The sequence below is a fragment of the Narcine bancroftii genome, chromosome 2 (genome assembly GCF_036971445.1).
Source record: "Narcine bancroftii isolate sNarBan1 chromosome 2, sNarBan1.hap1, whole genome shotgun sequence".
Taxonomy (NCBI): domain Eukaryota; kingdom Metazoa; phylum Chordata; class Chondrichthyes; order Torpediniformes; family Narcinidae; genus Narcine; species Narcine bancroftii.
This window is the reverse complement of record NC_091470.1, coordinates 340,993,142-341,009,180: the sequence shown is the minus strand read 5'-3', so window position 1 is coordinate 341,009,180 and position 16,039 is coordinate 340,993,142. Positions and strand designations below refer to the sequence as shown.

At 38.9% G+C, this 16,039-nt stretch overlaps 1 protein-coding gene across 1 annotated transcript in view; it reads right to left on the bottom strand.

Moving 5' to 3' along the window:
- The window catches only part of tg (thyroglobulin), a 344,749-nt gene that overhangs the window by 223,844 nt on the left and 104,866 nt on the right, over positions 1 to 16,039 (bottom strand). The window contains exons 22-25 of the mRNA XM_069915700.1: positions 12,663 to 12,833; positions 9,656 to 9,778; positions 6,795 to 6,910; positions 4,047 to 4,155 (exon numbers count right to left, since the gene is read on the bottom strand). Coding sequence (XP_069771801.1) covers positions 4,047 to 4,155; positions 6,795 to 6,910; positions 9,656 to 9,778; positions 12,663 to 12,833 — 519 coding nt within the window. The remainder of the gene's footprint in view (positions 1 to 4,046; positions 4,156 to 6,794; positions 6,911 to 9,655; positions 9,779 to 12,662; positions 12,834 to 16,039) is intronic.

The window sequence follows — 16,039 nt, the reverse complement described above, 5'->3', positions numbered from 1 at the left end:
CCGGGAGAAACTCAGCAGGTCAAGGGGGGTCCGGCAGAAACTCAGCAGGTCAAGGTAGGTCCAGGAGAAACTCAGCAGGTCAAGGGGGGTCCGGCAGAAACTCAGGGGGGGCCTGACCTCGCCAGGACCGTTGCCCACTCCCCCTCCCTGCCGCAGGCCGACCCGCGACTCACGGTGATGGGACCGCTGATCCGCCGAGATGTCGCCCTGCAGCGAGAGCCGATGCCCCCGCACTGTCGTTGTCCGACCCGATCGCCCGCACACCCCGCCCTCCCGCACACAGGCCTGAGTAAGTATTATGAACTTTAATCTCAGGATAAAACGATCTTCCAATAGTTTCATGTCACAGTGATAAATATATTCCTGGTTAAAAATGGTCCTGCACCTGGATACAAGCTCATTAGGCATAAAACTTGAAAAGTGTGTAAATCAAAGGATATCTGTACCAATGGAAAAAGGGCATGGCAAATAACCCTGCTAGAGTTCATGCCCACAATCAATCACCCATTTGATTGTTTCAGGAATCATGTTATTCTCCCACATTCTCAATAGCCCTCAGATTTTACTATTGGACAGCACACTAGCAACATTTGACAAATCCTCTATAGAGAAATATTATTTATTGAATATTTTATTTCTCATTTGTTAATGCTTCTGGAAAGAGTTTATCCAAAACTATTATTAAACATTTATTTTAATAAGAAAAAGTTTAACATTACATATGTTGAAAGAAGAGAAAACATGCAGATGTTGTTGAAAATTTTCAATAAATATTTAGTTCGGCCCTCGACTTAGTCCAAGTTTTTAATTTTGGCCCTCCGTGAAGAGCAATCAAATTAATTGCAATGCAAAATCTGAAAACAAATGCTATCCCTCCAGCTCTACTGATGATTTTACAATCTTTCCAATTTGAAAGTGGAGGACAGGGAATATTGAAAATGCTTTGAGGCCCAGTTCACTCAGTTGCCAACAGAGGTAATGGTCAAATGATCTATTTATTACTATGAACACAATATCCACTGGTTGTCAAGACATTGGGGCTTTGAGTCATTAAGTTATACAGCCTAGAAACAGACCCTGCATCCCACCCAATCTCTGCAAAATATCATACTTATCTATAATAATCTCACACTTGCATAAACCCTATTTCTCTCTATGCCCTGCTCGTACAAGTACCTGTCCAGATGCCTCTTAAATGCTACTACTATTCTTGTCTCCACCAATTTGTCTGGCAGCTCATTCCAAATTCCAAGTACTCTTTGTGTGAAAATTGTATCCCTAAGGTCCCCTTTACACCTCCTTCCTCTCAACTTAAACTGGCACCCTCTAGTTTTATTGACCCCTACCACAGGGAGCAGATTCTGGATATCTACCCTATTGACGCTCCTCAAAACTTGATAGCTCCTATTGTCAAAAGACTCCTTGGCAAATTATAAGTTTTAGTTCTAGCAAATAAAGAAAAATAAACTATAGCAAATTTATTCTTCGGGTAGACTGAAGAATAGGGACACGAAGCACTAATGATGAACATTCATTCACGGTTAATGCTGAGATAGGAATGCAGGAAGAAACCTCCATGAGAAATCCCCCAGGGTAATGAGTTAACAAAAGCAAGGGGACAGATGTGAAAGAGATGTGCTGATTGAAGGAGGAGTTAGCACCAGAGAATTAGAAGAAGTAACTAAATTGGGATAGGGCTGAAAGAACATTTTACCTCAGGAATAGGGCCCAAACTAAATCCTACATCTGGGCATTTTCAGAAGATGAAGAATGGATTGTGTTGGAAATATTCAAAATTATCCAAGTGAGATATTCTGCTAATTTGAGGGTAAGACCTTGTATTTTCAGACCTATGAATCACAGCAAGATATTTTGGTTGGAAGCATTGAGAACAAATTTCAAATGCAAGTGTTAAAACAATGACCTTTAAAGGATTTCAAGAAGTATCTGGAAAGTTTCTTATCAAATGGGCTGCACGGTTGACGTAGCGGTTACTGCAGCACATTTACAGCGCCAGCAATTGGGACAGAAGTTCGAATCCCACGCTATCTGTAAGGAGTTTGTACATTCTCCCCATGTCTGCGTGGATTTTCCCCGGGGGCTCCAGCTTTCTCCCTGTGGTAGTATGGGGTTCTATCACCTCTATATATATTTGTATATATTTGCATAGAGTGTTAATGATTGGCTGAGAGCCGTAGCCACACCTACTGGCCAGGTCATAAAGGTCTGCTCCTAACCAGATCCACGTCAGTCTGGACTGGTTGACCTTGATGTACTATGCTCCAGTCTTTTGGTAATAAAAGCCTTAGTTTGAATCTACAAGTCTTTGAGTCAATCGACGTGCTATAGTCCCTTTGTTTGAAACATACCGGGGGCTGTAAATTGGGAGCACGGACTCGTGGGCTGAAATGGGCTGTTACCATGCAGTATGACTAAATTTTTTAAAAATTAATTTTTTTGGTTAAAATTTAAAAATTAAATAATAAAAAATAATTTAAAAACTGGGTCTTAGTTATTTTAAGAAGAGGAAAATAGCAGATAGATGGAATGGGGAGGTTCTTTTGCCCTAATACTATTATTGTACAGTGTTATGGGTAGTGGGATCAAAGGCAAATAGTAAAAGGGGTAAGAAATAAATAGTGACCTATCTGACTCAAGGAGGGGAGTAACTAAAAAAAACCCTGAGTGAGGAGCAGTTGGGAGGGTGGTTCAAAGTTTCAAACAAAAACTTGGTCCTGCTCTCGGGCCCACCAGGAGTATGTAAACCATTCTGTTCAGAGGGTGAGAGGGTCCAGGAGCTGATCAAGGAGCAAAGTATTTCTGGAAAATTAACTGAATAATGCATAATGTGGCCTGGACAGATAAGCAGAGGGGTGAAGGACGGTGAAGTATCAGGCCAGTAATGTCCAAAAATTCCATCAGAATGAAGGAAACATGAAACAAGGTTGCATTGTAAACAAGAGGCTAATCAATTATGCATCTAGAATATTGAATCTAGTCTGAACCCCTACCTGAATATTGGAAAATAATAATGAGCTGTAAATCAAGTTCAAAATTATTTGTTATCCGATTGTACCAGTACAACCCAACAAAACAGCGTTCACCAGTCCATGGTACCAAACAGTGCAAAACGCACGTACAGACATAACACACATCCAGACAAACAAGGCATATATCCAGCACATATATTAAAATACATATTCCAAATAAATAGTCACAGGGAGTTGTTTTAACAGTTCAACAGTCTTTCAGTGGTCTCACTGCTCCTGGGAAGAAACTGCTCCTCAGCCTGGTGATTCTGATTCTGATATTTCTGTACCTTTTTCCCGACTAGAGTAGCTGGAAGATGTTGGGTGGCGGGTCATAGGAGTTCTCCTTGATTTTGCGAACCCCCTTTGAACAACGATCCCAGTAAATCCCATTGATGGGGAAGGAGGATGGTCCCAGTGATGCTCTCTGCTGCTTTTATGATTGACTTTCGATCCGATGCTCTAGTCACAGCAATGCTACCACATTGTGATACTGCTCCCTGTATCTATTGAAGATCAGTTATGATCTTGATAAAAGGTGGAGCAGGGACAAAGAAGTGATTCACCTATTCTTACTCCCATTTCTTGTCTTCTCAAGTGCTTATTTGACCCTGAACTTCCAATTGCCTGTCACTTTAACTCCCCAACCCACTCCCTCTTTATCTTTTGTCTGTTACAGTGTCGAATAAAGCCCAACGAGCTTGAGGATCAATACCTCATCTTCATTTTGTGACATAACTAGTTCTCTCCCTCTCCCTCTATAAATAGAATCCTTTTCAAGACTGGTTCTTGTTTGAATTCAATAATATTATCAGAGTGCATCTGTTTGTACGGGTGTTGATAAGTCAACGGTTTGTAATTCGCAGAGGCCTTTACAGTGTTAGGCTTAGGTTCTGGCTTGACATGATGGTGCTGAACTTAAAAATTAAACACAGAAATTTTTAAAAAAAATCTTGTCCATTTCATAAAAATGTCCTCAACTTCTGATGGTCCATGTGGCCATTAATTAACACTCACCTTTCTTCCTGTAAACCTTCAGATTCTCCTCACCACTGCTGCCGATTCTCACTTGGCAACTGATCCCTTCATATCTAATGGTAGCAGAGTTTCCCAGGAAGCCTTGACTCTAATAAAAATATGCAAAATAAATTACTAAATGAATAACTAACATCCAAAAGTGAATTCTATGGAGCATACTAAACCAATAAGTGATATAGGAAGTCATCAGGCATCCTGTGGATAATGGGGTGATAGGGCAGAGAGTAACGCTGGGCTAGTTCAAAGGAAAGTTAGGGGTCAAGTGCATTGATTTGGGACTGGAATCACTGATCGACAAATCAGAGAAGAAGCGTTGGATTTTTTTTTGTCTTTGAAAGGCTTTGCAGATGGAAGCCAACTTAAGGAATTCTGCATAACACATGGAATTGATTCCTGGTGAGGGAGCGAAGGTTCTTGGTTGTAATTTATACATTTGCTTAAGAGCAACACATGATGCTTTGTCCTGTGGATGGAATCCTTCTCTGTATCCACACTGTGAACACCTCAAGACCAGAACATTGCCTGAAAGTCACATTTGTATTCCTTCTATTCCTTTTACTTCTCAGTATAATTGCTGGAAGTTTAGGTGTAGATCTCCTGCCAAATATTCTGCATGCTGTGAAAAACTAAATAAATTTTAAAAAGACAATGAATTAAAATGAGCCTGAAGGGCAATTCTTCCATAAAGTGGCTGTTGGGTATATGCAACAAGCTACCTCAGGAAGTGGTAGAGGATGCAGGCAAAAGGGGTTTGCACGGAGAGGCAATATTGTTGGCATGGGTTAAAGGGCCCATGTGTATGGCTCTAGGATACTAAATGGAAAAGGTTTCCAATAAGGTGCAATCGGTACTTAAAGACTTTGTAGATAGCCACTCCCATCGGCTGCTCTGCACCGCTGCAATTGCGTTGCAGCCACCGTACTCGCCATATGCATGTGTGAGTCCCTGCAAGGTGGGATGGTTGAAAACAGAGCTTGGCTGATACCAGACGCCATTGTGTGAAGCTCCCATTGTAGATAGGGTTGTGTGAGTTTAACAGTAAAGCATTGCCTTGTGCTGTCTGCTTATTCGGTGCAAAAACAAACACTTGATAACCAGAAACTGGAGTTCACGCTCTTTATTGTTTTTCGATTTAAATACCTATTGGATATTTAGAAAAGAATGACAAAATTACAAAAGATTGGTGGCACTGCCGGTGCTGCTGGTGGTCTGGACTCAGGAGACGGAAGAGTAGAGTCACAACACTGCTCAGAAGGGTTTAACCGCTCAGTCCTAATGCTGGAAGCTCCATACAGATGTTAAATGGCCTGTTAAAGGAGCCAATGGTGAGTCAGAGGTGTGAGTCTGGAGCTCGTGTTGCCAATGGATCAAACAGGAGTTTGTGTGACTGCAGCTACTGCAGCAAGGAGCTCTGGAAGTGAATCCATGGACACTCAGTGACTCTGAAGGGACCCTCTTTTGTTTCTCTTCCTCTCACACTGCAGGTGCCAGGTCTCAATAATGGTGACTCTTTGTCTGCCTTACTGCAGGCAGAAGACAACTTCATGTAATATTACATGTTCTGTACTATTACATTACAATGAAGAAATCTTGAATCTTAAAAATTGTAAAATCTATTAAGTGAAGCATGACGATTTGTGTCCATTGATTCATGTGCTACAATGGGACATATAGTGCCTATTAGGTTCTGTGGGAAATCCTTTTAGCTGTCACATCACTGCATCCATGAGCACTGGACCAAAGAACATGGTCCAAAGAAAGCTGCAGACCAGCTGCCGTGGAGGTAGTGTAAATCAAGGGAGTTTGCATTAGCGGCAAGCTATAGAATTTGTGGCCATTCCGAAACAACTCAATGCACCAAGTTCCAACATGTAGATGTTCTCACACCAATGTTAATTAGAGATAGATCACTCTGGAAAACATCACACCATCTTGCACTGAGGGCATCATCTGGATATTCTGCAATCATCGAGGACACCCGCCTAGTAAGTAGTTCATATGTCACACATAAGACATCATTTCATATAGTAATTGCAGAAATGGCCACTGTGCCCATTATCAGCTTCCTCAAGAAAACTTCCATATTCAAGTGTTGAGGTCCAGTTCCTAAAGGCCGCTCATTGATTAACCTGTGCAATGTACAAAAGTGCAGAAACTCAGCAGGTCATATAGCATCCAAAGAAAGTAAAAGGCAATCAATGTTTCAGGCCTGAGCCTGTGCTTCTGATGCAGCTCCAGCGAGGAGACTAGACACAGACTGGGAGATTGTTTCATTGAGCACCTTTGCTCTGTCCACGGCAACAACAAGGATCTCCCAATTTAATTCCGCGATGATATCTTCCCTGTTTTAAAAATGAAACCTCGCATCACCAATTCCTGCTTTCGTTCTCTCCAAATGATATATAGTTTAAATTTTATTCCTCGACTGTCTACAGATTTTCAAAAGCCAGCCCAATTGTCCACTAACTATAACTTTATTTATCATGTTGTTCTTAAACACTCTTTCAAAATTTTAGGTCTTTCCTTTTGCTACCTTATTTTAAAATGGTCACTGGAAATTGATGATAGATTCTGAAAATATACCACTATGGAGGGATTTGCTGTGTTGACTGCTTCTCCGTTACTCATCCCCAATGGTTGTGCATTATATCATTCACATTACTATCATGCAGGGTTGTTTCTTGGGTCTCAAGACTGGATTGGAGGACAAGAAAAGACTTCCCTTACCTGCCCAAATGTTTCGCAGAGCAAATTGGATTCTGAACTATTGTAAAGTTCACACTGGAACATTCCTCCTTTTCTGAACAATGTTAAAAAGTTGCACATGTCATTTCTAGAACACTCTGCAAAGGGAAATATTTAAGGTTTGTTTTTATATATCTCCTTGGCTATAATTTCAAAGAGTAGAAATATTGTAATGGAATTGCAGTATGAAAAGCAAAACATCTCATTTATCTAAATAATACCATTAAGAACACATTTGAAAACATCTGTGCTGTGGAAAATTAGTGCTCTAATATTTTTAAACAATGTTCTCTCTCATCTAGGTCCTGTGGTTAATTCAAACACCATCTGATGAGCTAGAAGTCTCCCAAGAGTGTTGACTGCCATGTCTGATAGTGAACAAAGTTTGTAATCGATAACAGCACCAGGAGTGTTTTGATGCAGAAAGTTGTTATGGTCTGAAATCCAATGTTTGAAGGGAAATTTCATAGCAAAGATTAAAAGGGAATTCAATAACTACAGTAAAACCCCCAATATCAGGTACCTATGGAGGTTGGTATATGCTGAATAAGTATATAGGCCGGTTGCTTGAGATTGTGTGAACTAACTATTAGAGACACCAATTTTAAACTTCCCTATTTTTACCTTTTTATTTTCTACGATTTTTTTTTGCCAGTTGCTTGAATTCTGGATAATGGGCATTTTACTGTCTTTGATATCAGAAATCTCTACCGTAATACAAGAGCTCAATGAGATAGAAATGGAAAAAATATTTTAGCTTTGGAGAATCGAGAATCAAGTGATTAGCACGTGTTTCACATGAAGCAGTTGGAGATGAATGGTAAACATTTAGGTGATAACCAGATAATTTCATGATGAAAAAAAGATGGTAGGAAAGCAGGTAGGATGAGATACTTGAGACCGTGCATGGGTTGGGTGGGACGGGGAACGTTAGAGCTCAAACAGTTGAGAAGTTGCTGAAGGTCCTGATGTGTTTGAAGGTAGACAAATCTCATGACATTATTTTTGGAGTATGACAAATGCATTATGGTACATCAGTTAGAAACTTTGTTATGGATAACAGACTTTGTACAGCAAACAAAAGATATAATCAATCCTGATTAAAATGGCCCTCAACTGATAAATTCCCTACTTATAAAAGAATGTTCTAAGACATGAGATACTCTTGCAGATTGATGATTTTCACCCATTGTAGTTGCAGTCAAGAGATAATGGAGGCCATTTAACTTCAGTCAATACAATATTTTATGGTGCTGGTGTCCCATGGTAATAATACTATCTGTCTCATCCATTTTATAATACTTCATTCTTCAAGAATGAAGAACATTCAAAAGAACTTTTTTTTTGTGATGCAGCTATTGATGGTATGAGAAGCATTTGTTATTGTTGTTGGGTCAGGTGAAGGCTGGTGTCCCGCTCACCCAGGGGAAGTGCACACGTAACACATCACCTCTCCTTTCTCATTGTAGTGATCACCATGTGGCCACTGTCTGGCTTTCCAGGCAAATGGCCTCTCCTATATTACTACATCTGTAGCAACACCTTCTCATTGATTTTGCTATGTTAAGGAACAATCGAGTATCCAGCGGCATAACTGGATGGGTGGGCTGAGCTTGATAGCCTTGATTGGCAACCAGCCTAAGAGAAGAAAAACTCTGATTTCAAACCCAGACAGATGGGGCTCGTTAACCTCATCAGGCCATCCATCTTGGAGAAGGACACTCCAATGTAACACCTTCGACCCGGGGACCTGGCTATCACCATCCCATCTTGTTAGACCATGGCAGATAAACCCCTAGTGTAAAGGATAGATATAAGCATGTCCTTCAAGCCTGCACTCCACCTAAAAAATTCATTGTGCAGGCTCAAAGGACATAGCCATGTCTATGATCCTTCTTAAATCTTTGTTCATAAAGCCAAGCCATGATTGTTATCTATCCCTAATTGCCCTTGAAAAGTTGGGTAAATTTTCTTATTGAACTTCTGCAACCCTTCTGGTGAAAGAACTTTTACAGCATCATGAGGGGGGCAAGAATGAATTCAGGATTTGGACCTAGTGACAATGAAGCAATAGTGATACATTTCCAAGTCCAAATTCTGGTGACAGATTTGGCAGATATTTTTGAATGAGTCTGGGTGAGCAACTTTTGGATGATGCACATTGTGGGGTTGGGTATGAATGCTAGGGATGGAGGATAAGGTACCAATTAAATTGGTAGGCTGTCCTGGGTGGTGTCAGGCTTCAAGTGTTGTTGAAAGTGTACTCACTCTAGAAAGTAGAGCAATATTCCAAACTGATATGCTGCAGATGGTAAAAGGGCTTTGGGATGTCTAAAAGGGACTCAGTGGTTGCAGGATATCTAGCTCCCAATGTCCACTTGCAGTCATACAAGTTATCTGGCTGGTTGGTTTCTGATCAATGGTGACCCCAGGATATAAATGATGAACAATCAACAAAGATAATCCTCAGATGTTAGGCTCTCTCTTGACAGAGATGGGTATTACCTGCCACTTTTGTGGCACAAATGTCACTTGCCACTTAATTGTTCCTTATGTTAATGTTGCCTAGGTTTTGCTACAGTCAACCATGGATTGATTCATTTTCTGAGAAACTAGAATTTGAATTGAGCATTATTCAATCTTCATTTCTGACATTATGATGGAAAGTCATTGATTAGGCATCTGAAAATTATTAACTCCATTGTTCCAAAGAACACTGATAGTGATGTCCTGGGACTCAAGCAATGACATGAAATGACTCCAACTGCCAGGATGCATTCCCTTTGTTGCCAATTGACTTCGATAATGGTAATACAACCAGAGCAAGATTGATCTTGACTGACCTGAGAGGCAATCTAGAAGGAGCCTCTGGCAATTAGACTTGGCTGTTAAGATTTTAATTTTTTCTGTGTTTTCAGAGTTTAGAATGAGCTGGGATTCTTCAATGCTGTCAAACTGTCGGAATTCTGCAGGTAACAAGAGAAAAGAAAGTAATTCTACATCTATGTAGAAACTGTGGAATGAAAAGATGTTAGTTATTAACAAGCATCTGGCACCCTCAGCGTGTCAAGTTATACATATTGTAAGGAATCACCAGGAAGACCATTGCCCAATAATACGTTTTCCACAAGTTGCATTTTTACTACATTCCTGACAGTGAAATGAATAAAAGCAGATACAAATAACAAAGGAACTGTGGAGAAGTTTTAAGAAGCAAATGATCCGGAACCTTCCTACAATAATAACTGAAAATTATTAAAATGGTAGATGCTGGCAATCTGAAGTTCCTGAAAACACACAGCAGATCAGACAGCATTTGTAAAAAAATAAACTTTAAATGTTCGATTCTCGACACAAATGAGTAGTCCTGAAGTGTGAACTGTTTTTCCTTCCGTAGATGCTGCCTGACCTATTGAATGTTCTCCACATTTCTGTTTTTATTTCTCTTTGTGCTATGACTCTATATTTCTACCATCAAGGGTTATCTTCAATGGCACCTGAGCAATATTCCAAACACAAATTCAAGTTCAAGTTCATTATCAAATGATTGCACAAGTACAGATTGACGAAACAGTGTTCTCCGGTCCTCGGTGCAAAACATACAAATTTACATACAGCCAAATAGTACATGTGCAGGACAAATGTAATCTATAAAATTAAATAAATAAATTTTGTTTAATAAATATTAGAGTGTCTCATAGTTAGTGTGATTCTTGTGTTGGTCATTCAGCATTCTCACTGCTCATGGGAAGAAACTGTTGGTGCTGGCTCATCCTTCCAAATGGAATCAGCTGAAAGAAGCTGTGTGCGGGACGGAAGGGATCCTTCTTCAGGTCGCAATCCTGGTAGATCACATCAATGCGGGGGGGGGGGGGGTGGGGGAGGATGACTCTTCATCCATCGTCCTATTTTGTTCTCTTGCACAATTATACTCTCTCCACTGAACTCTATTAAGAATTTTTCAAATTGGAGATGTGTATTTTTAAAATCTTCTGATCTAAAGCTTTGTTTCTCTTCCTGACAATTTGACCTTGGGCCTCTTAGAGGGCACTCAAAGTAGTTTGCAAGGTTTATATTTAAATATAACAGGATTTAATTCTCACAAGTTCAATTGAGTTTTTTTGAGGAGGTAACAAAAGAAATTGATGAGGGTATGGTAGGTAGATGTGGTCCACATGGATTTTAGCAAAGTATTTGACAAGGTCCCCCATGAGATACTCATCCAGAAAATCATGAGGCATGGGATCAGTGGAACCTTGGCTGTGTGGATAAGAAATTGGCTTGTAGGAAGAAAGCAGAGAGTAGTAGTGGAAGAAAAGTATTCCGCTTGGAGGTCTGTGATTAGTGGAGTGCCTCAAGGATCTGTACTGGGACCCCTGCTCTTTGTGATTTTATAGATGACCTAGACGAAGAGGTGGAAGGATGGGTCAGTAAGTTTGCGGATGACACGAAGGTTGGAGGAGTTGTGGATGGAGTTGAAGGTTGTCAAAGGTTACAAGAGATAACTGACAGGATGCAGAGTTGGACAGAAATGTGGCAGATGGATTTCAATCCAGATAAGTGTGAGGTGATGCATTTTGGAAAGATAAACCAGAGGGTGAGGGTTAATGGTCAGTTACTTAACAGTGTGGATGAACAGAGGGATCTTTGGGGAAAATTCCATACATCCCTCATAGTCGCTGCACCGGTGGATAGGATAGTTAAGAAGGCCTATGGGATGCTGGGATTCATTAATAGGGGACTGAATTCAGGAGTGAGGTCTTGTTGCAACTCGACACATCTTTAGTAAGACCACATTTAGAGTATTGTGTTCAGTTCTGGTCACTTCATTATAGGAAGGATGTGGAAGCTATGGAGAGGATATAGAGGAGATTTAACAGGATGTTGCATGGATTTGGAAACAAGTCTTATGAGGCAGTGTTAGCAGACCTGGGAGTTTTCTCCTTGGAGCATAGAAGGATAAGAGGAAACTTGATAGAGGTCTGCAAGATCAGGAGAGGCAATGGATAGGGTGGACAACCAGCATCTGTTTCCCAGGGCAGAATCAGTAAACACCAGTGGACATAAGTACAAAGTTAAGGGGGGGGGGGGTGGAAGTTTAGGGGAGACATCAGGGGTAACTTTTTTTACACAGTAAATTGTAGGTGCCTGGAATGCTTTGTCAGGGATGGTGGTGGAGGCTGAAACATCGGGGGCATTTAAGAGATTCTTAGTCAGACACATGGATGGAAGAAAAATAGAGGGTTATGAGGTCGGGAGTGTGTTGTACTTTTTTTTGGAAAGAATATATGTCAACACAACATCGAGGGCCGAATGGTCTGTACTGTAGGCTGTGCTGTATTGTTCTAAGTTCTACTCAGAGTGTTCATTCCCTTTAGCATTTTGTCCAATAATATTCCATTTAGTCAGAATAAAATCAATCATGTTTACAGCAAGAAAACTCCTCAGTGACTTGCTTAGTTGGAGCTACAATTTGATAAGAGAAATAATTTTTATTTGACTGGCTTAACAAAAATAGTCCAAGGACCTGTTCTATAATCAACTTTTAAAAAAAACATTTATTTAACAGCCAAGGCAAATGATAAATGCTGGGATGAATTTCAGCTGTGAAGTGTAGCCTTGAGAAGATGGTTTATCTATCTGGAAACAGATGTTTTCCCACAGCAATTCTTCACAATTAATTAGTATCAAAAACATCATGAAAATCAGGAAGCATTGCTAATGGATTTCTTGATTGACATTAGGAAGGATGTTTATAATCTCTGAATATCCAATAAGCACAGGCAGAAATAAAAGTTCATGCCACCAACTCAAAAAGGCATTCAAGTTCCCTACAATTAATTCACTCACCAATGCAATCTGACTCAGTGAGAGTTCTATTGGTCTCAGTCCATTCTAATCGCACTCCAGTCATTGTGACACAGAAAGATTTCTCAGCACTGACGTCTTGCTGAACTGCTTTGTATTGTCCTTGCAGATCACACTCCAGGCCCAAGGGACTATTTTCACACTCTGTTAAACCTGTTAAAATTAATGGGTAATATGTGTATCATGTGTAAACTTGGCAATGGAGTAAAAATATAGCAAACCAGGGCATATAAACCCCCACTACCCAGCAGGAATGGGGAGAGTGCTTCTTTCACCACTCTTTCTCCAAGGGTCTGCAATTCTATTGCAAGGAGTTTTGACAAAAGCAGGATCTTTATCAATCAGAACAAATCACCATATTATGGCATTTATGAGACCCTAATGAAAGATTGACCTGATCCTAAGCAGAGTGCAAACTTTCTTTCTCTGGCTTGGTAAAACTGTCAGAATCCCACTGATGAAAAATAATATCCTTGGCCCAGAAAGCTCGAAAAACAGGAAGGTCAAGTAATGTCTTGATTTTTACTTCCTGAAGTTCCCACCTGAAATTTGCAGACAGTGTCACACAAGGAACATAACAGTGGTGAGTTAGAATTAAGAATGCAATTGTGTGCAATAGATTTGCAGGACAAACTTATAATCAAGACTGACAAGCTTGAAGAGACTGAGACAATGTAAGCAGGTAAGGGATGTAGGGACCAATAATTGCAAGTACAAGAAATACTCAACAGGTCTGTGGAGAGAAAAGCAAAGTTCACATTTTAGGTTGAACTCAACCCCTCATCAAAAACTAGATGAGAAAATGAAACCATTGAGGTGATCAATGGAAAAGAAACAAATGGTAAATCTTGTCAGAGGAGCAGAGCTTCTTTTGGTATGAATATTTCTGCAAGAGTGAATTAAATAGTCATCAAAAATCAGAAATCTACAAATTCAGGAAACATGAAGTACAAACCTGTTTTTATTTAATATTTCACCGTGAACTTCTTCAATAACAATATATACAAACATTCATCATTATAATTCCCCCCTTTCCCCCACCCTCTCCACCCCCTATAACATAAAGCAAAAGTAAAAGAAAGAAGAAAAATAAGAAAGGTAAATAAACAATAAAAGAATACAAAAGAAAAAAATAAATTGTGTCATCTTAAATTCTAGTTTAAGTATTTTCATATTTGTAGTTTATCATTTTAAGAGATGGAGGTCTGAAATTGGTGGTTTCTAGTTTACTCTATGTATGGTTTCCAAATTTGTTCAAATGAAGTATATTTGTCTTTTAGATTGTAGATTTTTTTTTCTAATGGAATGCACTTGTTCAGTTCTATGTACCATTGTTGTATTTTAAGGTTGCCGCCATTTTGCAAGTTAGCATTTTTTTTGCTGTTGCCAACACAATCATAGTAAATCTTTTTTGAATCCTGTCTAATTTTAGCCCTAATTCTTTGTCTTTTATGGTATCCTATATTTTGTCATTTTATTTAATATGAAATCGTCCGAAAAGATTTTTACTTTTGCACATGTCCAAATTGCGTGTAATATTGTTCCAATTTCTTCTTTACAATGGAAACATCTGTCTGACATTGTTGGATTCCATTCTTTTAACTTCTGTGGTGCCACATATAATCTATATAGCCAATTATATTGTATCATATGAAATCGAGTATTTATTGTATTACTCATGGTTCCTGTGCATAGTTCCTTCCATATTTTGTTCTTTATTCGTATTTTAAAATCTTTTTCCCAACCTTGTTTAGATTTATACATTGTTTCATCATTTTCCTTGTATTGCAATTTCTGTACATATTTTTAATAAATTTCTTTACTATCACTGTGTATGTAATTAAGCATTCATAGCAGCTACTCTCAGGTCATCTTAAACTTGTTCCCAATATTGCTTTTAAATAAATTTTTAACTGATAGATTGAAAATATTGTACTATGTGATATTCCGTATTTGTCTTTTAACTGTTCAAATGTTAATAAATTATTTCCGTAAAAGCAATCTTTTATTCTTTTAATTTGTTTTCTCGCCCATTCTTTAAAAAATAAATTGCCTATTGTAAAAGGAATGTATGGGTTTTGCTTTAGTAGCATTTTTGGTATTTGATAATTTTTCATTTTTCGTTCTCAATGTATTTTCATCCATGTTTTTAATATATGATGTAGTATTGGTAAATTATTGTCTTCTGGGAATTTTCTCCTAATTTGTATAATTCTATCTTGAGCCAGTCTGGTGTTTCTCTGGTCTGATTAAATTCTGATAGGTATCTTAATTGTTCTGCTCTATAATAATTTTTGAAATTTGGTAATTGTATTCCTCCTTGTTTATACATCCATGCTAATTTTTCTAAAGCCACTCTTGATTTTTTACCCTTCTATAAAAACTTTCTTATTAATTTGTACCAACCTTAAGCTTCAGAAATACTCAGCTCATGAAGCAACATATTGAGAAGAAAGGAAGAAAGAAAGTTAATATTTCAGGCCAAAGAAAGATCATAGATCAAAACATCAATGATGTTTCTGTCTCCACAGATGCTGTTTGAACCATTGAGCAACTCTACTTTGTGGTTTTATTTTGGATTTCCAGCATCAGTAGCATTTTGAGTTTTCAGTGAAGATAATGGATTCATTCAGAATTAATCAAGTAGGTTCATAAAATGTAAGTATTAATATTTTAGAGGTTGATCTGTCAAAGTGAATGGACTAAAGTTATTATTTTCCTTTCACTAAATATGATTAATCTCAAACTTTATTCTGTCAACAGGGCTTCACGTGAAAATCTTTAAGTTTAAGGAATATCACCTCATCTTCCATTGAGCATATTGCAGCCCTTTAGAGCAATGGTTTTCAATCTGCCCCCCAACTCACATTCCACCTTAAGCATTCCCTTTGCCATAAGTGCTCTGTGATTAGTAAGATATTGCTTAAGGTGGTATGTGAGTGGGAAGAAAAAGGTTTGAAAACCACTGTTTTAATCGTACCTAATTGACTTGTTATGTGCATGGTTTCATAATTCCAAAGGAAATGGACCAATGACAATTTTTCTCAAGCAAAATATTTCAGTAACAATTGGGTCTAGAGCAATGGTTCTCGATGTTCCTTTTCCACTCACATACCACATTAAGCAATCCCTTACCAATCACAGAGCACTTACAGCACAGGGATTGCTTAAGGTAGAAAGTGAGTTTGGGGGGCAGTTTCAAAACCTCAGTCAATATCAAATTCTACCATTTCCAGTAACTCTTTCTCTGACTGTGTCAGAACTGCCTGGTCCATTTGTGGTTTTGCTTCAACTTTTCTCTCTCCATTAGCATAGCCTGACCTCCTCAGCATGTCCAACAGCTCTGTATTTTGCAAATT